The sequence below is a fragment of the Salmo trutta genome, chromosome 9 (assembly GCF_901001165.1).
Source record: "Salmo trutta chromosome 9, fSalTru1.1, whole genome shotgun sequence".
NCBI lineage: Eukaryota > Metazoa > Chordata > Actinopteri > Salmoniformes > Salmonidae > Salmo > Salmo trutta.
The window spans coordinates 13,839,796-13,866,195 of NC_042965.1; the positions used below are offsets into that span (position 1 = coordinate 13,839,796).

At 42.2% G+C, this 26,400-nt stretch overlaps 2 protein-coding genes across 2 annotated transcripts; one reads left to right on the forward strand and one right to left on the reverse strand.

The window, feature by feature from the left end:
• Positions 1 to 2,355, forward strand: LOC115199947 (uncharacterized). The gene is made up of 4 exons (XM_029762521.1): positions 1 to 588; positions 747 to 856; positions 945 to 1,160; positions 1,317 to 2,355. The coding sequence occupies exons 1-4, from the start codon at positions 239 to 241 to the stop codon at positions 1,463 to 1,465; spliced, it is 825 nt and encodes a 274-aa protein (XP_029618381.1). The 5' UTR covers positions 1 to 238; the 3' UTR covers positions 1,466 to 2,355.
• eeig1a (estrogen-induced osteoclastogenesis regulator 1a) lies at positions 1,550 to 25,908 on the reverse strand. The gene is made up of 13 exons (XM_029762520.1): positions 25,423 to 25,908; positions 25,089 to 25,187; positions 24,737 to 24,905; positions 8,116 to 8,236; positions 7,879 to 7,908; positions 6,988 to 7,104; positions 4,915 to 4,961; positions 4,643 to 4,788; positions 4,392 to 4,499; positions 4,099 to 4,294; positions 3,806 to 3,927; positions 3,617 to 3,686; positions 1,550 to 3,397 (listed from the first exon to the last, which is right to left on the reverse strand). Exons 3-13 carry the CDS (start codon positions 24,880 to 24,882, stop codon positions 3,352 to 3,354), a joined length of 1,149 nt encoding a protein of 382 aa, XP_029618380.1. The 5' UTR covers positions 24,883 to 24,905; positions 25,089 to 25,187; positions 25,423 to 25,908; the 3' UTR covers positions 1,550 to 3,351.
• Positions 25,909 to 26,400: the final 492 nt, after the last annotated feature.

The window sequence follows — 26,400 nt, forward strand, 5'->3', positions numbered from 1 at the left end:
AATGTAATACATAATACAGGAGTAGTCTAAAACAAATTGTGTGCATGGGTTTGTGTGTGTGGTGTCATTGGTCATTTATGTGGTCTGGGAGCAGAGTGAGCTTTGTGAACCGCCTGGAATGTGTCAGCAGTTGGGCTCTAATGAGTTTATCAGTGACATTGTGCTGCTACATTACAAACGGTTTCCTTAATGAACCTTCCTAAACAGACAACTAGCTCGAGGTCTACGCTTCAATAAGATGAGGTTTCAAACGGTTCTCTTTACTTTATCCATCTGCTTTGGTGCCATTTCATCGTCTCCCTCCATGACCAACCCTCCGCCTCCGCCCTCGGACTTGAAGAAGAGAAAGACAGGCTGTTTAAAAATAAGTAACTGTAGATGCATCATGAAGGACGGCTCAGGGGTGATAAACCTGGTAGCCATGGCGGATTCAGACGGATTCTTGGTACCCCTAAAGCCTGTGCCATCGGAGAACGCGCCACCAAATGCAGAAATTCTCCTCTCCTTCAGCCCCTGTCAACCGTTCTCTGAGCCAGAGGAGCTCGCAGGGACAGACTGCACAGACGTGGCTGCCTGTCTGACAGTCCGGTATGTACTTTTTTGTTGAAATCTTAATTGCTAAACAAAATACACAAGTATTGGCAGTCTTTTGTGTTGGTCAATATTACATTCTGTGAAGCATCAATATAGGCCTAAGTATTTACAAAGGACCCCAAAGATTAATCACTTATTCATTTACTGAGCAGGTTTTACAGAAATAGCAGATACATCAGTCATTACATAAACTATGGGAGACATGAGGGCAACGAATTCCATTACAACAGCAGCTTGCAGACACTGTCTGTTACATATTCTGGTAAGCAGAAGTGTAAATCAGAAGTGTCATTATTATTATTATTGTGGTCCGTGCGCTCAACATTGACATCAGCTTTCCCTTTCTCTAGTCCTAGAGTACACCCCCCCCCTGACAGTAGTACACTACCGCTGTAGTCCCAACAGATCCACTTACTTCACCCTACACGTTGATGGAGACATTCCCCTGCAAATCTGGGTGGAGAGTCCCTGTGCCTGTCCAAACGCCTGTGCCCTGGGGGACGTGGGTCCTGGCACCATCTTCCTCATCATCCTCTCCCTCAGCGCCACTGCCTACTTTATCCTGGGTAAATACAGTGTATCCACATGTAAATACAGACCAGTGACAGCAGGTGCCTTACTATATTACCGTGTGCCCTCTTTTGAGCCCCTTCTAACCTCTCCTCTGTGCTCCTTCCCTCTCCTCTGTGCTCCTTCCCTCTCCTCTGTGCTCCTTTCTACAGGGTCCTGTGCTCTGCGGCCATTCAGGACAGGCAGTGGAGTGCAGATCGCTCCAGAGGAAAGTCTGTGGTGCATGCTCTGTTACATGTTCACTGAACGCAGAGGGGGTAGGAGGAGAAGATACATCTCCCTGCGAGAGGAAACCCTGTGAAGCATGGGATATTGGATACATGGGGAAGGAGAAAGTGGAAGATGACACAAAGCTACTGCATATGAAATGACACTGAGGAAAACCTGGGCTTGAGATCGATTATATTTCCAGTGATGTGACTGATATTCATTTAGGAGACATGATTTTCTATTTGTTAATAAATGGGGTTAATAATAGTAGTTGGATAGCATTGAACAGCATAACTAACAACCAGACTAACATTTTAAACAAAGTCATTGCTCCATTTAGGTTATTAAAGATTGAAAAAATATCAAATACATTATTGTTCATGAAACATTTAGGGATGATCACAAAAATAGACCAAGATTACTGTTAATTTTAGAATGTAGTATACATGTGCATTTGTTAAAATGACAATCTAAGATTAATTTATTTTTTAACAAGATTAGACAAAATTCTAATCAATGTGTAGGACACTGGGGTTGTGTGTATAGCTTAAACCCCTCTTCAAACACAGGAAAGAAGAACGGAAATAAAAAATAAAAATAATTCAATCTAAAGTGCTGTCGCAATGAACGTCACACATCACCTGAGACCAGCCAATGTAAACCCAGCTGTGGTCAATATTAGCCCATGTGATAACTGATATTTTGTACATAATGCACAGCAATAAATACAGAATCTCATTTAAGACATTCATAGGCAGACAACTGATAGATATTATCTATCAGCACATTGCAAAATGTTAACTCTGAACAAGTGTATCAAACCTCCAAGAATTCAGTCCATAACAACAGCTCTATTAGTCACATATGATAGAAAAAGTATATCACAGTTTACATTCAGATATGGAGGAAAACTATTTGTTCTGTATTTTTCAACATCATTGAGAATGTAATTCTATAAAAACAATAAACAGGGAACCTTCCAAACCTCTGTAGTGCTTAATAAATTCCATTTAAAAAAATCTAACAAACCAGCAAGCTGGTTGGAAAAACAAACAAATGATGAATGATCCTTCATAAGATAATGTTTGATGACATCTGCCAGTGTAAAAGACCTCTGAATATGTATTGTCAAGTCTGACCCCTAGCTTCTTACCCCTTTGGTGTTTGCAGATCTGAGAGAATCAGACAGCACCAAATAGACATCTAATGGGTTTAGAACTTATAGCATATAAAACTTTACCCATATTACTACACCTACCCAGTTCCTTGAGATCTGTAAACACTAAAATGGACAGGCTAGGAGCTACCAGTTTTTTGGGGACATGATTGAAGATCAGAGACTGATCCCTCAGCAGGCCATTTCTTCACAAGGGGGCACCAGAGTACTACAATCTAAATGGGATTGAAACCAGTCAGACTGTGCTGAGAACTTTCCCACTTCTCCATCACCAGCTCTCCTCCAATAGTGACTAGCACTGTCATCACAGAGATTATCTGGTGCTTTGGGTCATGTATGAGAAATATACATTCTAAAGTAGCGCATACAATGTGTATTGGGTATTTTCTTTACAGTATTACATTTGTCCGATCGTTATTTCTCAATATTTCTGGAAAGGCTGAGGATAGAGAAATGCATGATGTCACTTCCTGATCAACAGGACAAGAAATTTACCATGGAAACAAAGATACTGTAACAACATACAGCTGAAATGAGTTTAGATTTAAGCCACATCTTCTGTGGGTACATCACATTAGAAATAAAGTGCAAAATGACCAGACAAAAACTGAACAGTTTACAATCAATCAGACCCCATAGGGTAAACAGATCCACAACTAAACATGAAAACTGTGCGGTACAGTCCTCCTCTCATGGCAACCAGCTCAGCTGGTGCTCCAGGATGACTACCATATATTTCTTGAGTTAGTCCACAAGCTTGACCACAGAGGCCTCAACTTAAACTCACATCTTCACCAGTCCTAATGGCTCTCAATCACAACTGGCTCATAGACACCCGCGGACACCCTGAAAGAATGAAAAGTAGGAGAGTAAGAGGTGTGTGTGTGTGGTGTGTGATGTGTGGTGTGTGTGTGTGGTGTGTGATGTGTGGTGTGTGATGTGTGGTGTGTGATGTGTGGTGTGTGATGTGTGGTGTGTGTGTGTGGTGTGTGATGTGTGATGTGTGGTGTGTGTGTGTGGTGTGTGATGTGTGATGTGTGATGTGTGGTGTGTGCGCGTCCTCACCGGTTTCCAAGCTGTAGCTCATTCAGGGAAGTGGTCCCGTCTCTACTGACAAACAGTCGCAGGTTACTGTCTGAAGAGGAAACAATCACACCAAGAGAAAGCCAAATGAAACACAGTACAATAGAGGCAGTTATGTACAAAAGAGATTGCAAAAAATGTGCTGGACAAGTGAAAGGGCAGGGTTCATACCTTCAGTGTTACTTATGTCACCAAAGTTCTGGCTCTGGACGATCTTTTCAACTATATCGTCAGCATCGATGCGGGTGTCATTCACCCAGGAGGGATGGCTCTCCACAGAATCCTGCTTCCTCCTGTCACAGGGTGGAGGGGAAAGGCCCAGTCACTCAACAGCAAGGTGACAAACAGCAGTCATACAAAGAACAATATCCGTAGTGTTTCACTGATGGATTGGAGTGTTTCATAGATTGTGAAAACAGACACATTGGGCTAAACACATCTGGTGGGTGGGAGATTGGTCTTGCCTGGGGGGTCTGTTGGATGGCAGGATGGGCCGTGGGGGGCGAGGGGGTCTCTCTGGCCGGCAGATGTCGCTCTCCCTCTCTGGGGGGGTGTCTACGGTCACACTCAGGCCCCCAGAGGTGCTGCTTCCTGTGGAGGTGTTCCTCCGGTGTGTGAGGTCAGACAGACTGGAGGAGCAGGAGTGCTCTGTGCTGTAGCCTGGGGAACAAGAGTTTACATTACTGCCATTGGTGCAAATACAGTAACAAAGAAACATGACCTCTGGAGAGGGAAGATGGGGAACAGGAACACACACCTGAGATCTTGCTCAGCTGGCTGGCGTAGCTGGAGTTGCGAGAGTGGCCCGACTGGAACACTTCTCCTGGGCTGGCCACCTGGGTCTGGTCTGGCTCCTCTGGAAGTCCTGACATCAACCAGAACCACACCTCAATTAGTTAGTCCCTCACCATGTTTCCGAGGCCGGGGTTAACTGTTTAGTGTTGATGAGATAATCATAAAAACACCCACAGTTACAAGGTTTAATCGGATCCTTCTTCCATGTCATACCTGAGCTGATGACAGAGGGTCTGGGCTTTATGGACCGGCCCAAAGAAGGGGGCCGGTTAGGGGTTCCAGTGCCCTCACCCTTACAGTCTAGCTGCAGGGTATGGTCCTGGCCTGAGATCGAGATGGACTTGGCTGTGCTGGGGGCACTGCAAAAAACATGACTGGTCAGTCCACATGTTATACTGTGGGAAAAGGGGCAACAGCATCACGTTTACTAAATGTATGACGATGAATGACAGATCAGAGATTTGAACAGCTATCAGGTCACTCACGTTTTAAAGCACGGATCTCCAGAGAGGAGGGTCATCCCGATAGTCACCTTCAGAGAAGATCCAGAGAAAGACAACTTTTATTACAAAATAGAAAGTAAAAAAGACAGTCATGTTTGCAGTAGCGATATCAAAAGTTCCGCTGAGGTGCAGGGCATCAACAGCACTGGGTGATCAGTTGTCATGCGTCATGTGGGCCAGAGCCCCACCAATATCCAGGATATTTGCATGCAATTCTGGTATTTCATGTCACAACAAAACATATCAGTTAGCAAACATCGTTTATATATTTTTTAAATTGGTTGATCTAATAAAGCATACGTGGTTGCATACGTAAGACAGCTCAAAAATGCAGCAGTTTCAGCGTTGCTCTGTGCTTTGTGTGGTGGAGAGGCAGACAGAAAGTACAGAGCATAGGTATCGTTGGCACAGGGTGCTGTCACTCATGGGGTCACTACATCACCGCAGCACCTGCTGGGAGAGCTAGCCAGCAAAAGCCCCTCTTCGGTGCCCAGGGGCCAGGGTTCTGGTCTAGAAGCCCAGTTTCAACTACTCCTACAGTTTTGCTTCGGTACTGCAGTTTAACTGACACCCGGCAAAAGACAATTTCCATAGATGGAAGTCAGATTTGAAAATTCTTAATAAGACACTTTAGTCATCACCTCTTTGCACAAAACATCCATTGAATTATTCAAATAATTGTCGCTGAGGACCTTTATTCGAATTTTTTTTAATCACTGACAATTACAATTTTATATTCATCCAATGTCTGCCATGTTTTTGGATAACGTGATGCTTTCGTCGCTGCTTGTGCTCGCCCAAGAAGGCTCTTTGTCATTAGCAACAGATAAATCAACGTCTTATGCCCACCAACTTTGATTGGACTGATGTGTCAACTTCATAGCTAGCTAGTTCTTTACCACGCACTGTTAAACACGCCTTCAAGCTAGCTAGCTTAACTAGCTTAAACATGGAACTGGAACTGTGCAATAGAAACAGCGAGGGAATAGCGTCATAAACGTTGCATATTGTTAACCAGGCCCAAAACGTGTGGCTCAAAACAACATTTCTGGGATTGGTTATTAGTTAATTCAATGTGTAGCCAGTGGAGTGTACTGTTTTCAATGCATATCAGCTTTGTTGATTGAGTTTTCCCCACCACCCTTTTCATGTTAAAACCACCACTGTGGGTGAATTAGAAGGATGATTTCCTTTACCACTCAATATAAAAGTCACTCCGTATAAACGATTTACTGAACAAAAATATAAACGCAACACGTGAAGTGTTTGTCCCATGTTTCATGAGCTGAAATAAAAATTCCCATAAATGTTCTATATGCACAAAAAGCTTATTTCTCTCAAATGTTGTACACAAATCGGTTTACATCCCTCTCAGTGAGCATTTTGCCTTTGCCAAGATAATCCATCTACCTGACAGGTGTGGCATATCAGGAAAATTATTAAACAGCATGATCGTTACACAAGTGCACCTTATGCCGGAGACAAAAGGCCACTAAAATGTGCGGTTTTGTCACACAACACAATGCCATAGATGTCTCAAGTTGAGGGAGCGTGGAATTGGCATGCTGACTGCAGGAATGTCCACCAGAGCTGTTGCCAGAGAATTTAATGTTAATTTCTCTACCATAAGCCACATCCAATGTCGTTTTAGAGAATTTTGCAACCGCAGACCACATGTAACCACGCCAGCCCAGGACCTCCATATCCGGCTTCTTCACCTGCGGGATGGTCTGAGACCAGCCACCTAGACAGCTGATGAAACTGAGGAGTATTTCTGTCTGTAATGAAGACCTTTTGTGGGGAAAAACTAATTCTGATTGGCTGGGCCTGGCTCCCCAGCGGTTGGGCCTATGCCTTTAAAGTCAACATGCAACTAATATATACTGAACAATATAAAGTCAACATGCAAATAATATATACTGAACAACAATATAAAGTCAACATGCAACATATTGTTGTTCAGTATATATTAGTTGTTCTGTTCAACCAAACCCGACCCTGAAAAAGTCCCAAGGTCAACAGTCGACTCCTGTCCACCCAAGCTCAGTCAATTACCTTCAGTATGGAGTTGTCCTGTCTGGTATTCTTGGTGTCGTATCCCTCCAGTAGACAACAGCGGACCGCAGAGCCTGAGCCAGCGAACTCTGCCATGTTTAGGTCAGTAAAACCCAGCTGAGGGAGAGCAACAGTTACATTAAAGGTAGACTCAGCGATATGAAGTAGATAAAGAAAGTAAACAGCATTGTGGGTCAAACTAAGAGTGTTGAAGAGGGAGGCTCAATTTCTCCACTGTTTTGTTGCCCTGGCTACTGAAGAAAACCCGTGCACATGAGCCGATACTGTGTGAGAGCAAGGTCTTGCATCTCGCTCATCTCAATATCTGCGGTGCTGCTTGTGGCAACGTCATTTCACTGAGTCTACCTTTAAGTACAGTAGTTTTAAACCTTCATATACTGTGACATACATGTAGCCATCTGGATGTAGAGACAGACTGTATATGCTCCAGACACTTAGCCCTACTGCTTCTCATTTTAATCTCAGGTTATCCAAGAGGAGATGACTCTCGTTTCCCTTTCTCCAGGTTTCATTTCCTCAAAGCTACTGTTTACAGATGTGTGTATTTAAGGAAGCCTACTTCCAAGGAGGAAAGGGATTATATTTAGCTTAAGGAAATCCAGAAGCAGAACGTGAGAAAACACAGGAAGGGTCCCTGGCAACCTGAGTGTGCATTCTCTGTAAATTTTCCCCATCTAACATGGTATAGTTTACATATGCTTATACAGGAGTGCCAAAGTTGTTGCTTGTGTTTGTAGAAGTGGGGTGACTAATGTTCCTGTTTAAATGGAGTAACGGGAGTGTTTGTGTGTGTTGACATCAGGCTACAGTAAATTGTTTAAATGTGTTTATGGATATAGGATGGAGTGCTCAGGAGGAGTGGGCTCTTACCTTTGAATATGTTTTTCCTCCTTTGAGTTCCTGTAGAGAAAACAGGAAGAGGGAGATGACTCCTAAGGACTTTGACAGTCAGGCATGCAGTGGAGTGTGTGTCTTTAGCACTGCTCTACCATCAGATTATAGAGGCTACAGAGAGTTAGGGGAAACTGTAGCCCTGGATGTTCACAGAGATAACAGCATAGAGCTGTGTGTTGGTAAGAGAGAGGTCTCCAATCAGTCAACACAGACCTTCCGCACAGAAACCCGACAGATCGAGGGATCCAGCACTCCAGTTGTCGGGGTGACACTCATTTTACACAAAAAGGTGAACCTCTTCTTCCATCGAACACAGTTCTCCTGAACCTCCACTCTGTGTGACAAGAGGACAGGGATCAACAAGGGGATGGCACTACAGCACAGATGCATCAATCTCAATAAAAAAGGAATTGGTTAACACATCTGTTATTAGTGTCTAAAGTGGAGAGAAATCTAAAGTGGAGAGTGAATGACAGTCATTACTGTTTGAGCGATCTCAAAAAAAGAAGTCACTAATTCAACGTAGCATATGACATCACTTGTGCATTTGGCCTCTCTTCAATGTCTTGCTCCAGTTTTAGAGAAAGTAAACTTGTCGAGGAAACGGTGAACAATAATCTGCAGGCTTCTGTAAAAAGAAAGTTGATATAATTAGGCCAGTGCCTGACGTCACCCTGTCCATCCATACCTTGAGGTAAATGGCTGATAATACAGAGTGGTTGGCATAAAACATTCCTGGTGATAATCTACTTCCCATTTTAACATGCTTTAAACCCTCCTTCTCCCAACTGGACAGATGGACTGAGTGCAAGCTTTGACAGTACTACAGTCATGCCATGGCATGGACCCAGTATCCAGCCACTCAGAATGCACAGAAGAAACTCTAGTGAATTCAGTGCTTAATGTGGACTATGGAAAGAATAAATAACTTGCAGAGCAAGATGAGCTAAATGTATATATAGGGCTAGATATGCATGACCCATCATCTTTAATGCAAACACACAGCCATGGTGGACAGATCGGCCTGGTTACTGTAGTGTGTACCACCTTCTGGGAGTGCTCAAACAATCAGATATTACCAGACTGAAGTCAACTACGCCAGAGGATACCCAGTGAAACATAACTATCCTTTAAATCAGGCAAAACCCAAACACCCTGTACAAGTGAGAAGGCAGTAAATGCAGCAGGCTTAATGAGCAGTTGATCCAACAGAGAAGTAAAGTGCCTTCAGAAAGTATTCCCTTTACTTTTCCACCTTCTGTTGTGTTACAGCCTGAATTTAAAATAGTTAAATTGAGATTGTATGTCACTGATTTACACAATACCCCACAACGTCAGAGGAATTTGTAAGGATTGACGCTGGAGACGAGAAGCAGGTACAGGGAGTGAACATTTAATAAACAATGGACATGAAACAGAACAGGAACAACATCTTGACAGGGGGAGAAGAAAAATAGGGCCAGCTGAAGCATGATGGGGGATGGGCACCTGCAGAGCCCACCGAGGCAAGAAGACCTCTCGAGCCAGGTAAGGCGTGGAAGCCCGACGTGCTAGCTGAGGCACCCCCGGTTCCATCGGCGATGGCACCCGGACCCGACATCTCCAACCAAAACAAAAACTCCCAGATGCTTCCATTAGTGGTGTCAGCATTCTGTAAGGATCAACGCTGGAGACGAGAAGCAGGTAAAGGGAGTTTACATTTAATAAACAACGGACATGAAACAGAACAGGAACAGCGCCTGGACAGGGGAAAAATAACGACATCAACGACAGTAATGCTGACACGGGGAACCAACTGAGGAACAGAGATATAGACGAGGCAATGATCAAAATAAAAGGAGTCCAGGTGAGACCAATATTGTGCAGCTGTGCATAATGATGGTGACAGGTGTGCGTAATGAAGGGTAGCCTGGCACCTTCAAGTTCTGGAGTAAAAATGTGCTTAACAAATCACATAAGTTGCATGAACTCATTCCGTGTTCAATAATAGTGGTTAACATGATTTTTAAATGACTACACCATCTCTGTACCCCGCACATACAGATAATTGTAAAGGTCCCTCAAATCGAGCAGTGAATTTCAAATCACAGATTCAACCACAAAGACCAGGGAGGTTTTTCCAATGCCTAGCAAAGAACAGGTGTAGACCTTTCCGTGAAATGCTTACTTACAAGCCCTTAATCAACAATGCAGTTAAGAAAAATAATAGTTAAGAAAAATATTTACTAAATAAACGAATGGAAAAAATAAGAGCTACAATAAAATAACAAGGCTACATACAGGGTTACCGGTATCGAGTCAATGTGCAAGGGTACAGGTTAGTCAAAGTAATATGTACATGTAGGTTGGGGTAAAGTGACTATGCATAGATAATAAACAGCGAGTCGCAGCAGCGTAAAAAAAAAGAAGGGCACCAATTGGTAGATGGGAAAAAAAGTTATTCATTACGCTTTGGATGGTGTGTCAATACACCCAGGCGTCCTCCCTAACTTAGTTGCCGGAAAGGAAACTACTCAGGGATTTCACCACGAAGCCAATGCTGATTGTAAAACAGTTAGAGTTGAGTGGTTGCGATATGCAAAGAAATAATCATTTTGTCCTGAATACAAAGTGTTATGTTGTGTTGGATTTGCCCCAAACACATCACGAAGTACCACTGTTTATATTTTCAAGCATGGTGGTGGCTGCATCATGTTATGAGTATGCTTGTCATGGGCAAGGACTAGGGAGGTTTTTGAGGATAAAAAGAAACAGAATACAGCTATAAGCGCAGGCAAAATCCTAGAGGAAAACATGGTTCAGTTGGTTTTCAGACACTGGGAGACGAATTCACCGTTCAGCAGGACAGTAACCTAAAATACACGGGCCAAATCTACACCGGAATTGCTTACCAAGACGACATTGAATGTTCCTGAGTGGCCTAGTTACAGTTTTGACTTAAAATCGTCTTGAAGAATCTATGGCAAGGCTGTCTAGCAATGAGCTACAATCAACGACAGAGCTTGAAGATTTTTTTTAAAGAATAAATGGGCAAATATTGTACAATCCAGATGTGCAAAGCTCTTAAAGACTTACAGCTGTAATCGCCACCAAAGGTGTTTCTACAAAGTATTGACTCAGGGGTATTTCTTCATTTCATTTAATAAAATTTGCTAAAATTTCTAAAAACGTTTTCACTTATGGGGTGTTACGTGTAGATCGGTGAGAAGAAGAAAAATGTATACATTTTGAATTGAGACTAACAACAAAATGTGGAATAAGTCAGGGGGTATGAATACTTTCTGAAGGCACTGTACCTAAGGCTGACGACCACTGTTCTGAAATAAGCACAGGGGAGTACTACAGTCCCTTTTGTCAAGCAACAGAAAATAAACTCACTGCCATTCAGGTTAGGTGTTGTGCAAAGAGGAAGAATTTGCCCTGTGAACAGTGGTCAGTTAGCACATGGTCCCTAACCAGCTGACACATTTGATTAACTGTAGAGCTACAGAGGGGCTTCAGTATAGTGGTGGGTAGTCGTTGGCTCCTTGCAGAGCACAGGGCCAAGGCACGTGTTCCTATTCCATGCCATGCAAGGGAGTGGCGTCATAGAATCATCTGCCCAAAGAAAAGTTCCAGGTGAGCCACATGTGATCCCTACAGTACCTCTACATCAGGGACAGCATGTCCCCAACTGCACACATGGCTTTTACGATGCAGACCAAGTATCAATTCCACGCTTTAGGCATACTATCTGAAGTCACATGACTGACAGTGACACTTTATACACTGCTTGACTAGTACATGGCTGTCCCCTCTGCATTGACACATGGCTAAAATGCAAGAGATTTGATCCAGCCTTCCACATAATGGATATATAGCACTGTTTAAGTTTATAAAATTCTTCCCTTCTCTTGTATGAGTGTCGGTCCCAGAAAAACTGAACCCCACCACAGCAAGCATTTTAGATTTACACTAGGAACCATCATCGTGTGATGATAAATATCGGAAGGCATACATTTTCAATGGAAGGAAAGCGAGAGAAGAGGAGGGGGGCGGGGAGACCGGTAAAAGCGATGCGAGCATGGGCAAGGGAGCTGAGTAGGCCGGGACTAAAGTTGGAGAAAGCTGAACTTTATTTACAGTTGAAGTCAGACGTTTACATACACTTAGGTTGGAGTCATTAAAACTAATTTTTCAACCACTCCACAAATGTCTTGTTAATAAACTATAGTTTTGGCAAGTCGGTTAGGACATCTATTTTGTGCAGTAAATTTTCCAACAATTGTTTACAGACAGATTATTTCAAATATAACTCACTGTATCACAATTCCAGTGGGTCAGAAGTTTACATACACTAAGTTGACTGTGCCTTTAAACAGCTTGGAATATTCCCGAAAATTATGTCATGGCTTTAGAAGCTTCTGATAGGCTAATTGACATAATTTGAGTCAAATGGGAGGTGTACCTGTGTATGTATTTCACGGCCTACCTTCAAACTCAGTGCCTCTTTGCTTGACATCATGGGAAAAACCCTAACCCTAACACTAAAGAAAATCAGCCAAGACATCAGAAAGAAATTGTAGCCCTCCACAAGTCTGGTTCATCCTTGGGAGCAATTCCCAAACGCCTGAAGGTACCACGTTCATCTGTACAAACAATAGTACGCAAGTATAAACACCACGCAGCCATTATACCGCTCAGGAAGGAGACGTGTTCTGTCTCCTAGAGATGAACGTACTTTGGTGAGAAAAGTGCAAATCAATCCCAGAACAACAGCAAAGGACCTTGTGAAGATGCTGGAGGAAACAGGTACAAAAGTATCTATATCCACAGTAAAACGAGTCCTATATCGACATAACCTGAAAGGCGCTCAGCAAGGAAGAAGCCACTGCTCCAAAACCGCCATAAAAAAGCCAGACGACGGTTTGCAACTGCACATGGGGACTAAGATCTGACTTTTTGGAGAAATGTCCTCTGGTCTGATGAAACAAAAATAGAACTGTTTGGCCATAACGACCTTCGTTATGTTTGGAGGAAAAAGGGGGAGGCTTGCAAGCCGAAGAACACCATCCCAACTGTGAAGCACGGGGGTGGCAGCATCATGTTGTGGTGGTGCTTTGTTGCAGGAGGGACTGGTGCACTTCACAAAATAGATGGCATCATGGGAAAAGTATGGGGATATATTGAAGCAACATCTCAAGACATCAGTCAGGAAGTTAAAGCTTGGTTGCAAATGGGTCTCCCAAATGGACAATGACCCCAAGCATACTTCCAAAGTTGTGGCAAAATGGCTTAAGGACAACAAAGTCAAGGTATTGGAGTGGCCATCACAAAGCCCTGACCTCAAACCTATAGAAAATTTGTGGGCAGAAATGAAAAAGCTTGTGCGTGCAAGGAGGCCTACAAACCTGACTCAGTTACACAAGCTCTGTCAGGAGGAATGGGCCAAAATTCACCCAACTTGTTGTGGGAAGCTTGTGGAAGGCTACCCGAAACATTTGACCCAAGTTAAACAATTTAAAAGGCAATGCTACCAAATACTAATTGAGTGTATGTAAACTTCTGACCCACTGGGAATGTGATGAAAGAAATAAAAGCTTGAAATAAATTGTTCTGACATTTCACATTCTTAAAATAAAGTGGTGATCCTAACTGACCTAAGACAGGGAATTTTTCCTAGGATTAAAATGTCAGGAATTGTGAAAAACTGAGTTTAAATGTATTTGGCTAAGGTGTATGTAAACTTCCGACTTCAACTGTAAATCATCTGCGATATTGCGACGGGAGTGACCAATTGAAGCTCCTACTGGATTGGCTGACAATGGTGAGGCTAGCGTTGCTAGGCGAGTGCCACTTGCACAGCGTTAAAGGCCAGTTATGGATCAGTGCAAACTGGTCGCAGCTGCTGCTAACACTCCCCTCCCCTTCACCCATTATATTTTTGCAACGCTCACCAACACTGCACGTCCAGTAACACTTTTTCCTCCCTTCCCAGTCTCTCTTTTTATGCATCTCACACTTTAGGTCAGGAATGATTGAAACCCAGCTATGGTGTGTTAAGCCAAATTGGCCAAATAAAATAGTTGTTTACTAGAGAAACTATTAAAAAACAAGTCATAACTCCCCCACTGCTGCTTTGGATTACAAACAGATTCCAGCTATTTGATTGGCTACAAACCTTTAGTAATAGTAGGCCTACACAAACTCCAACAAATTGCATGACTGACTATAAACCTTCGGTCATACTTAAATGTCTAACATACACGAGTTCCCCATTTCCTCTCTCAATGATTCATCTTGTACATTCAATAAATGTTTTAAAACACTTTTTATGCAAGTATTCTTGTTCACTACCATTTTAGATTTTTCTTCTCTAATAGGTCCTTTATATAGTCGTCCCTTCATGTTTTGCCTTGGTTCATAATGCTGTGCCACACACACTTGTTTAGCTCTTATCAGGAGCGCCACACTAATCACTGCCCCCCTTTGGTCTGTCTCTGAAAACGTTCTCAGCCACATTCCACATACCAGATGGCTTTATTCAACCACCATGGCAACCACACGCCTCAAATCCCTGACTCCAGCGTTCATTCAAAACAAGAGGGAAAGAGCTAGAGCACTGAGGACAGAGACGGGGGAGGGGGTCTGGAGACAACACTTAACAACCAAACTCATTGTAATAGCGGTATCTGAGACATTCTCGGAGTCAGTTCACAGATACACAAGGCCACAATGTCACAGGGAGTAATCAACAGGGATCTCACCAAGGAAACGCAATGCAACACACCGCACTGAGAAAACAAGGGGAGATCTACAATATCTGAACAATGTTGAAAGACAATCCTCATTGAGGCCAGCCCAGTTCTCAACACCAGCATGACCTGTTACATCCAGACCCAGAGCGAGTTAAAGTGATCACAAAACAACACAAACGTCAGATCACAAAACTCAAAAAGGAAAATGCAGGAGTTGTGGCAATAAAACCACACAGGAAAAGAAAAAAGGGTGAGAACTATGACTATTGACTGAAACGGATTGTAAGTTTACACAACGGGCAGATGTTGTCAAAAAAGGAAATAAGTCAGTGGAACAAAAAGTTATTCACCACATTGAAATCACAGTCATATCCACTAGTAGCTATATCAAAAGGGATTTGTTTATTTGAGAGCTACAATACACCGTCACCCCCTACTGTACCCCAGTTTAGGATGACTCACTCAGTCAGGCATGCTTTACTATGGGATTCTTATCTCCCATCCTGTCCCAGAGGCTGGGTGCTGTCCTCAGGCCCTCTCCAGCAGCAACACAAAATAGCAGCAGGCCTGTGTCAGCCACTGGCCCCTGACAGGACTCGGATAAACAGCCTAGCCCTGGGAGAGAGCAGTGTGGAGAGCTGGGTGAGAGCAGTCTGGACAGCTGAGAAAGCTGCAGTGAACGATGGAAGAAACAGTACACTGAGCCTACACTTGACTTTGAAAAATCTCTTTTGGTTATTGAACTACAGTAAATGAAGTGGATTTACACCCGGTAACAGAATCGCAGTAACAGAATTGCATCATGGTTCCCTGATCGGTACTACACAGAAATGTGTTATTATTGATATGAATGTCATTCTCTTCATGGTGATGTATTCTAAATATGTACACAAAGTTAGAAATATGCAATATCCTCCGTTGCATATAGGGTATCATTCTACACACTGGTTATTATTTTAATGAACTCCGCCCCACAAAAAAAAAATGTGTTTGGTCCGGACTAAATACGATATCTATACTTAACAAAAATATAAACACAACATGCAACAATTTTACTGAATTACAGATCATATAAGGAAATCAGTCAATTGAAATAAATGCATTAGGCCCTAACCTACAGATTTCCTGACTGGGCAGGGGTGCAGCCCTGGGAAGACATAGGCCCACCCACTGGGCCCAGCCACTGGGGCCCAGCCAATCAGAATTCGTTTTTCCCCACAAAAAGGGCTTTATTACAGACAGAAATACTTCTCAGTTTCATCAGATGTCTGGGTGGCTGGTCTTAGACCATACCGCAGGTGAAGAAGCCAGACGTGGAGGTCCTGGGCTGGCCTGGTTACACGTGGTCTGCGGTTGGAGGCCGGTTGGACGTACTGCCAAATTCTCAAAAATAATGTTGGAGGCAGCTTATGGTAGAGAAATTAACATTAAATTCTCTGACAACAGCTCTGGTGGACATTCCTGCAGGTAGCATGCCAATTGCACGCTACCTCAAAGCTTGAGGCATCTGTGATAGTGTTGTGACAAAACTGCACATTAAAAAAATACATTGTCCCCAGCACAAAGTACACCTGTGTAATGAATTTAGCTGTTTAATCATCTTGATATGCCACCCTTGTCAGGTGGATGGATTATCTTTGCAAAGGAGAAATGCTCACTAACAGGGATGTAAACACATTTGTGCACAAACAGAGAAAAAAAGGGTTTTGTGCATATGGAACATTTTTGGGATTTGTTTTATTTCAACTCATGAAACATAGGACTAACACTATACATGTTGCGTTTATATTTTTGTTCAGTGTAATTAACACAGGTTTGGACATCAAACTAGAGTACAGTTCAGCAGAGTAGAGTTCAGTACAGTACAGTTCAATAAGTTAGTGTACTCAAAAACGTGTGAAACATTCTGTCATTGGTTCAGATTTTGTCCGGTCCAAATCTCTACAAGCACACTAATAGTTTGATATTAAATGGATTATGGCAGTAGGCAGATTATGCAATACTCTGTTTATTGTCATAAGGTCAAAATCAAAGCATAAGCCAGTTAAAACACCTGGTTTTCTGAGCAATCTTTCAAATGATTATGACATGTAAACACCTTAAAAAATATATATATTAAATAAATAAATAGGTGTATTTGATCTGGGCATGTGCTTGCACCATCCGATCGAGCCTCCCTCTTTAGCGCGAGTGAAGTGTGTTCGGAACAAATGAATGTATGCGTAGTAGAATTAGTTTTCACATACAAACTTAACATGCATGAACTCAGAATCAAATATGCTCCCCAAAAATAACGTTCGCTGTGGTAGAACGTGATCTTGATTGACAATTTTCTGCATTTATAAGTGCCATCAGGTAGCCTGATTTCAGATGTGTCCATGTAAACAGGATTATTAGGGGAATTGTTCTTGCAAAGCATGTAAACATTTTAAATGGAACTATTATATTAATCTATCCACAATAAATTACATTGTGTGAATGTAACTGTACTCATCGACGTCTATGTTTGGGCCAAATCAAGGCCAGTCCAGAGCAAAAACTACATCTGTGGATGTTGAAAACAAGGCAGGGCGGACTGACCAAATATCAACTACTTTTCAACATCCATGGACGTCCGGTATCGGTCGGTGCACAGTGGTTAAGGATGCTGGTTACAGTAAATGCACAGAGGGGGCTCATGGGTAGGTGTCAGTAAGAGCTGGGAGAGATGACATTAACTGGAGAGAGAAGCAGAAAGGTGGAGGGAGGGGTTGTCCAGACTGTTTTAACACTTGCTTTGCAGGTGACAACTGTGGTTTGTGACAAGTATGATTTCCCATTGTAGCCAATTCAAATGCAGTAAATCAGTTACTGATTTTTCGGGAAATTCTGTTACCAATTCTTAAACAAGGCAAATAATTTATCCAAAACTAAGTATAAGTGTTGATATCAGTTGGCAGGGGCCTTTACTTCAACAGGATTGTGTTTTGATGTATTTATAAAACACCCTTTAAAATGTGTTCTGGTAAATGCTTTCCAATATCCCTTTTCCATCTGTGTGATGAGAAATCAAATCCTTTGCTTATTCTTAATATTTTGGATAGAAAATGTTTGACAAACATTTGTGTATAAAAAAAGATATATAAATCCAATCCTAGCTGATATGATGACATGCTCCTTTGAACTTTACATGTTGGTGCTTACAGGTCCTTTTACATGGAAATGCCCTTGTCTAATCAAGGTGTACGAGGCTCCAGTCCAGGCCATTAATGCAGTTATCAAATGTAGGCAATGTGGCATTTCAATACAGTCAGTAGCCTGCACTAATCGTACCTTAGCATGTACACTGTAAATTCATTGAAAGTGAGGGCCATTTTAAAACAGGATGCTCCTCTTGATTACCTGGTCAAAGACCAGAAGAGGTGTGGCAGACCCTCGTCTCTGTTCTATGGATGGGGTAAAAGAGGTGATGGGAAAACAGGAAACAGCTGGACAGCAGCCCGTCCCAGTGAGTCAACCTCCACGTCCGCTCATTTTACTCTTCTTCCAATTCCCCCACTCATTCTTCCATTAACAACAGTATTCAAAATTGTAAAAAAAAAAGGTTTATAAAACATTTGTAATAAATGCAACAGTTGGACAATGTATGAAGATACTCCAAACCTGTCAATCCATCAGATACTGACTGAATTATAGCACATAAAACATTTTACTGGCACAGACAACTAATGAATGGAGTTCAGGGATTTGTGGGAATTCAGGTATTCAATTTATTATTTACTTTATTTTTCTTAGAATGAACTAATATATATTTTTTTAATGGTATCAGGTATTTAATATTGTGGGGGAGAAAATGTTGATGTGCCTCATTTGCATAAATGCACTGGTTATATTTGCATGTATGAATCAATTAACAAAGGGGGGAATAGGGCTGCAACCATCAAAAACTTACTGTCTATGCCTAGCTACATTCAACCGGCCCTGTCCACCCTAGCTACATTCAACCGGCCCTGTCCACCCTAGCTACATTCAACCGGCCCTGTCCACCCTAGCTACATTCAACCGGCCCTGTCCACCCTAGCTACATTCAACCGGCCCTGTCCACCCTAGCTACATTCAACCGGCCCTGTCCACCCTAGCTACATTCAACCGGCCCTGTCCACCCTAGCTACATTCAACCGGCCCTGTCCACCCTAGCTACATTCAACCGGCCCTGTCCACCCTAGCTACATTCAACCGGCCCTGTCCACCCTAGCTACATTCAACCGGCCCTGTCCACCCTAGCTACATTCAACCGGCCCTGTCCACCCTAGCTACATTCAACCGGCCCTGTCCACCCTAGCTACATTCAACCGGCCCTGTCCACCCTAGCTACATTCAACCGGCCCTGTCCACCCTACCTACATTCAACCGGCCCTGTCCACCCTAGCTACATTCAACCGGCCCTGTCCACCCTACCTACATTCAACCGGTCCTGTCCACCCTACCGACATTCAACTGGTCCTGTCCACCCTACCGACATTCAACTGGCCCTGTCCACCCTACCTACATTCACCTGCCCTGTCTAGACTGCCTCGTTTTTTACTGTTGGTGTAACGTTCCGTTGCATTATTCAACAAGTGTGTCAATTGCAGGAAACCCTCTGATTAAAAATCAACAGGCTTGGCTCTAGATTACACCTACTGTATGCATAATTTACATTGTTTGCGAGATCTAATATCACTATAATCCAAGTGTCCATTTTCGGAAGTTGCTTTCATTACAGCGCATCTAATTTGCAAATAATTCAACTGTAATAAATAATTTTTTCCAATTACACCAAAAAATGAACACCCATCAAAATAAAGTGATCTTTCTTGTGATGTAATTGTTGAGATGATGTGTTATATCCCAGACGAAGCCTTCGCGTTCTTATAGATGCAACGGAAAGACAATGTATTGAGCCCATTTCAGCCATTACTGGGGTGTGTTTGACACGTCATTATTATTATTATTATTATTATTATAATCATCATCATCATTTCCGTTGTCGTAACGTTGATGGGAAAAAACGATAGGTACAAGCAAGAGTATGAAAGAGTCGCAGGAGTAAAATGAAAGTAATCAATCCAGCATGATTTAAGTAACAAGTTGATTTTGCACCCCTCAAACACAGGAAATAGATAGCTGAAAAATATATTTATTTTTATTGATTTATTTAACCTTCAACTAGGCAAGTCAGTTAAGAACCAATTCTTATTTACAATGAGGGCCTAACCCGGCCAAACCCTAACCCAGACGACGCTGGGCCGATTGTGCCCCGCCCTATGGGACTCCCAATCACGGCCAGTTGTGAGACAGCCTGGAATTGAACCAGGGTCTGTAGTGACACCTCTAGCACTGAGATGCAGTGCCTTAGACCGTTATGCCACTCGTGTGGGCGGGGCATGAGTGTTGCTACTTCCATCCAGTTCTTCCTATAACCCCCTCCATGATCAGATGTGTCCTCTGTTAATCAGGAAGGAGAGCAGTCTGTGTGCAGTAGGCAGCAGGCATCCAGGCAGGGGAGAGAGAACCTGAACATTCCCCATCATGTCTGTACCATGCAGCCCAGGCCAAATCTTATCCAGTTCAGGAAATGGATCTAATCAGGCCCCACTGCCACATCAAACAACACGCTCTGCTCACTGCTGGCTCTTAAAGCTAGACTCAAACAAAACAGATATGGGTGCTAAAACTCAAACTCATGCAGGGAGTACAAATGGCTCTTCCTCTGCCAAAACCCTACAGGGGAATGTATGGCTCGCTGGCAGCCACTGGGCTGTTTTCCCTTCTACATCTGGCATGAAGAACAGTGGTAATTCAGCACAGAAAGCAATATACAGTATGTAGTGTAGCTCTTAGCAAGACCTACATCAGAAGACCCAAAAATGAGCTTCCACAGTCACATTAACAGCATGTGATCCCCCTTGCTTACGGCTTGTGTTACAACCATTAGGACTGAAGCATTTCCACACTAAGGAGCATGGCCCATTGGTCAAACTCCATGGATTTCAGAACTATTTCAGACACAACAACAGAACAAAGGGAGTTGTGTGTATTACACTCCCCAGGCCCTGTGACATAACACGACATCTCTAGCAGAGACAGTGGGACCCCCCCAAATTAGTCTATTTTTCTAAGAAGCCCTTGTTTTCTGCACTCGGGTAACAGAGATGATCAGAGACAGAGTTGCCAGATAACTCAAGCAGATTGGATGGAGACAACCTGTTATATAATGCTCAAAAACAGGTTTCATGGGTGCACAGCACACCAGGGTCTTGTATCATTGCATGGTAAAGGAAGTGGAGGGCAACATAGAGTTAAAAAAGTGTGTTAATCAATGATGACAGGCATAGGAGAGAAACAAAAGCCATACACAGTCCTGGGACACAGGGCGGCCACAGTTCAGAAGTTCAGTTAGGACATACTGCATCATAAGGTTCTCTATAGTGGGGAGAAAGACGAGCTCTTATCTGAAAGCCCAGAAAAATGGTTTCCTCACAGGTCAACCAAACGGGACATGCTCCAGCTATTCTGATGCGGCTGTTTTTCATGGTTCTGGCTAGGTCCCTTAGTTCCAGTGAAGGGAATCTTAACGCTACAGCATACAATGACATTCTAGATGAGTCTGTGCTTCCAACTTTCTGGCAACAGTTCCTGTTTCAGCATGACAATGCCCCCGTCCACAAAGCGAGGTCCATAAAGAAATGGTATGTCGATATCGGTGTGGAAGAACACTTGACTGGCCTGCATAGAGCCCTGATTTTAACACCATCGAATACCTTTGGGATGAATTGGAATGCCGACTGCGAGCCAGGCCTACTCGCCCAACATCAGTGCCCAACCTCACTAATGCTCTTGTGGCTGAATGGAAGCAAGTCCCTGCAGCAATGTTCCAACATCTAGTGGAAAGCCTTCCCAGAAGAGTGACAGCTGTTATAGCAGCAAAGGTGGGCCAACTGAATATTAATTCCCATGATTTTGGAATGAGATGTTTGACAAGCAGGTGTCCACATGACAAAAAGTAAAAATGTGGCATGACAAATGCTTATGAACTCAGATCCAAACAGTTCTTTGAGACACAACTCAGGTTCACTTAATCATGTTTTTGCACAGCTACCCTTCATCTGAAGTCACACAACCCTCTACCTAACACTGTGAAAGCCCCAGAGAAGCATCACTGTCCTCTCTAGCCTACTTTTCAACAAACACTCCCAGATCAAATACCGGACTCCTTTTGTGTTCCCATTTATATTACTAAATTAAACAATGCCCCCTCACATAAACATGTGTTTTATTTCACCAGGTGTTAGTATGCCAGTGTTTGGGTGTGTAGCTGAAGGAGAGGAAGAGCAACAACATTCTACAATCTCTTCTACCATCATTTTTCCTAAAAGCTCTCCCATCTCTGTACAATTCATTTTGTGTACTTTAGGGAAGGAGTCAGTAGTGGTGTCAGTTTTCACAAAGGGTGTCAGATACAGACCATTACAAGTCACCCTGTTTGCCCAAAGTGAGCTAATTCCTCCTGGTAAAATGTCCTCTAACTCCAACCACTACACTCCGCTCTGTCTGGGGCAACATGGAAAAGACACAAAAGCTGTTGATGTGTTGAGGTTGGGGAGGGGAAGGGAAGGATTGTATGTGACTTGAATGGAAATGTACAACTTGGAGGACAGAGAGCTTAGACAAATGTCTGCAGAGGGCTTTTCTCCAACTCAATTCTTTCTTATGACCCAGTTACCAGTCTGACCCACTTGGCTTGGTTCTAAACCAGAGCTTGGAGGTTAATGCTGTATCAGTGGCCTGCCATATTCAAGCCACAAACCCTTCATCTTAAGGATCTGCCCCCTTTTTTTCAATTTTTGCCTAAAATGACATACCCAAATCTATCTGCCTGTAGCTCAGAACCTGAAGCAAGGATATGCATATTCTTGATACCATTTCAAAGGAAACACTTTGACATTTGTGGAAATGTGAAATGAATGTAGCAGAATGTAACACATTAGATCTGGTAAAAGATCAAAAAAACATGTTTTTTGTACCATCATCTTTGAAATGCAAGAGAAAGGCCATAATGTACTATTCCAGCCCAAGCGCAATTTAGATTTTGGCCACTAGATGGCAGCAGTGTATGTGCAAAGTTTTAGACTGATCCAATGAGCCATTGCATATCTGTTGAAAATGTATCAAGACTGCCCAAATGTGCCTAATTGGTTTATTAATAACTTTAAGTTCATAACTGTGCACTCTTCTCAAACAATAGCATGGTATTCTTTCACTGTAATAGCTACTGTAAATTGGACAGTGCATTTAGATTAACAAGAATTTACGCTTTGTGCCAACATCAGATATGTCTATGTTCTGGGAAATGTTATTGTTACATACAACCTTATGCTAATCGCATTAGCCTACGTTAGCTCACTTGTCCCGCGGGGGACCCACCGATCCTGTAGAGGTTCATTTGTTTTTTAGCCATTTGGTTTGTTGAGTGATTCCTCACGACCCCCCTACACGCACACGAGACCATGATTTTGGTGATTTTCACAACATTTTGTCCATAGAATTGTCATTTGGAGGAAGGATTGTTGACATATATTTGACATTTTTATCCAAAAGCATAATTGAGAAATAATTTATCAAAGTTGGCAAATTTCTGACATTTTGGCCTTACCCAGTCCTCCTTTAATACGCCATAGTGTTTCATCTGTGCTACAAAGCAAACATTGGTGTCATATGAAGCTGTACCGCTTGCTCTGTAATATGAGTAATACTTTGATTTCAAAAACTTGTTTTTTACATTAATTTATGAATATAGAAAGATAAAACATGAATATTGAAAATATAATATTTGGGATTTTGATAATTTTTCTATATATTGTTGAACATAATAATATACTCTACGGGCATATCAAAGTTCCAGAGTGTATTCTCTGTTACTTTTACAGTTATTGTCTAATTTGTAAGCATTACCAACAGAGTGAATGTTTAAATCAGTGGCATTTAAACTTTTTCAGCAGGGACCCCATTTTTTCCCACCAGAATTTCTGGGGACCCCATTTTTTGTTACGGATTTCTTGCGACCCCACCCCAAATTTTATTACAAAACCTTAAAAATCAATCAATTTAGATTTTTACATCAACAAATAACCTTCAATTCATTGCATTTTCATCTCATCAAAATGAAAAGAAACCAATAAATATATTTACTCAATAAAATTGTATCTATCAAATTATCTTTCTCAAAAACGTGTGTATATTGTTCAATGACCTGTACTCTTAATTTGTAGTCGCCACTCCAAAAAAAACAATAGATTGTTTGGTTTACATTTTAGCAACCCCACTGCAGTTCCGGTCACGACCCCGACTTTGAATACCAATTGTTTAAATTGATTCAAAATGATGGCCTTCTGTAGGATGTGCAATGATATAGTTAAAAGGAGGGCTGTGGTTGGTTACATTGCCTACTATGCCAATTGCTCTGTATAAAATGGACCATAACTTTAAGACTAGCAGAGATCGCACTCTGGAACGTTGATATGCCAGTACAGTATATTATGTTGAAACATTATGGCGTCTTAAAGGAGGCCTAGGTAAGGCCAAAATGTAATACATATTCCAACTCTTATTAATTATTTTTCATTTATGCTTTTAGATACAAATGTCTATGTCAAAAATACTTTCTCCAAAGCACTATTCTATGGATTACATTTCGTGAAGATCCCCAAAATCATGGTATTTGTTTCTGCTGTTTCGTGAGGAATCACTGATATAAAGCTGAAGGATGATTGGTTAACAACTAAAATGTATAGATGAAGCGATGGATGCAAAGACTGACAGTGCATAAGACCAACATGCCAATGATAGTCAGGCCTGGGCTACTTTGAATCTAAACATGATTTGTTTACAAAGACATTGCTTACAAACAATGCAGTAAAACAACCTTGTGTTTTGGGTTATGATAGAGTAAGAGTGGTTTGAGGCATTTAACAAGTTATAACATTATGACAGAAGTTTGGTTATTATGTAGGCTACTGTATTGCCCATGCGACATGCGCACAATTCATGCCCACAACGAGCACAAAATAACATTTTACCTTGACGAAGTTGCAACAAAGTCTCCACCGTCCAACAATCTCAGCTTGCAGAACAATACTCCGTTGACAAAAGGCACAGCGGTCAGCTCCTCCAATGTCAAATGTGTCTGAAACTTGAATTTCTTCTTTTTCACAAAAAAAGCCATTGATGAAGGATATTTTAATGAACCTATAAAGAATGATAACAAACACATGATTAAGGTGCTGATAAGCCTCGTTCATAGATAAAAACTCGACAACCTACATAAAATATTAATTCATATTAAATTCTAAACCGATGTGGTGAATATAACACATTGAAACAAACTTGCAAAAAGAAAAAAATGATCATCCCAAAACATTGATTACATACCTTGAGACCGAACCACAGTTTAGATTGTCACCTCACAACTTTTTCTTGTGCGCTTGATGCAATGCTGGCTCAAATGCTGTTGGGCTAACGACCCGCCAGCTTGGAGAACAAACCATAATAGATCAAGCAACACATTTGTCTGAAACTTTTCTGTTCAAACCAGCCTCTGATGCTACATGAAATACATATTCTGACAATCTCTTTTTCACATATCGCCAGCTAAAGCTAGGAAAGAGAATTCACATGCCATTGGTGACCCACACTCATAAAGAAAGACAACCCTAATGGATAGTATTATTACCCCGAAACAATACCGTTGATGGAGTTCTAATACCTGAGCCACGGTGTACCGGTCTATGGCCGGTGACGTGACGGGAAAAAACGGTGAGAGAGGAGCGCTCTTTTCAAAACAAACAGTAATCTGCGTCAATGTTGTCAAGAAGGCAATATGGTGCATCATACAGAAACCTACATTTATTTTCCAGAAAATATATTTTGGAATTTTCTAACAAGTTTTCATTGGCAAGGCAGATAACGCGTTTTTATCAAAAGCAATCACTTTTGCAAGTGAAAACACACAATCCTACTCATTTCTCCAGGTGCCTAGGCTACATAACTTTTGTTTTGAGCAGATTTAGCCGTGGGCTTTGAACGGGGAACCTGGCTGCCCGGTTCCAAAACGACTGCGATCACTTTTTACCCGAAGCAAACTCCTCTCACTGGGATAACCCAGCCCAATAATCGAATCCCTTTATTGTTTAATTAGCTCCGCCCCTGTATGGTCAGGCGTCATTGACAGTGTTGGCTCGTGCTCCCATCGAACGACCTGAATACGACCCCTTGTGGCTATGCATAGACGTCGGACTGGTGTCATAGACCAGACTTAACTTAGTAAATGTAAATCCGAGACATGCAAATTAGTATAATATGTTATGTTTGGTATGGTTACATCACAGGAGGTTGGTGGCACACTAATTTGGGAGGACAGGCTCGTGGCTTGAGTGGAATCAGTGGAATGGTATCAAATACATCAAACACATGGTTTCCAGGTTAATATTATGAGCCGTCCTCCCCTCCGCAGCCTCCACTGGGTTACATACGATCACAAGCATTTTGCTACACCCGCAATAACATCTGCTAAGTATGTGCATGTGACCAATAAAATTTGATTTGATTTGATAGAAGGTTACTTAAAGGGGTGGATGGGTGGGAGTATAATGCAAACGTCAGCAACCAAAAGGTTGCGTGGTGGGCGTATAACACGAACGTCTAGCAACCCAAAGGTTGCATGTTTGGATTTCATCACGGACAA

Coding starts and splice junctions, on each gene's coding strand:
- LOC115199947 (XM_029762521.1), top strand. CDS start 239: ATGAGGTTTCAAACGGTTCTCTTTACTTTATCCATCTGCTTTGGTGCC. Junction 589..746: donor GCTGCCTGTCTGACAGTCCG/GTATGTACTTTT, acceptor TTTACTGAGCAG/GTTTTACAGAAATAGCAGAT. Junction 857..944: donor ACTGTCTGTTACATATTCTG/GTAAGCAGAAGT, acceptor CCCTTTCTCTAG/TCCTAGAGTACACCCCCCCC.
- eeig1a (XM_029762520.1), bottom strand. CDS start 24,882: ATGGCTTTTTTTGTGAAAAAGAAGAAATTCAAGTTTCAGACACATTTG. Junction 7,105..7,878: donor GAGGAAAAACATATTCAAAG/GTAAGAGCCCAC, acceptor GCTCTCCCTCAG/CTGGGTTTTACTGACCTAAA. Junction 4,962..6,987: donor AGGACAACTCCATACTGAAG/GTAATTGACTGA, acceptor TCTTCTCTGAAG/GTGACTATCGGGATGACCCT.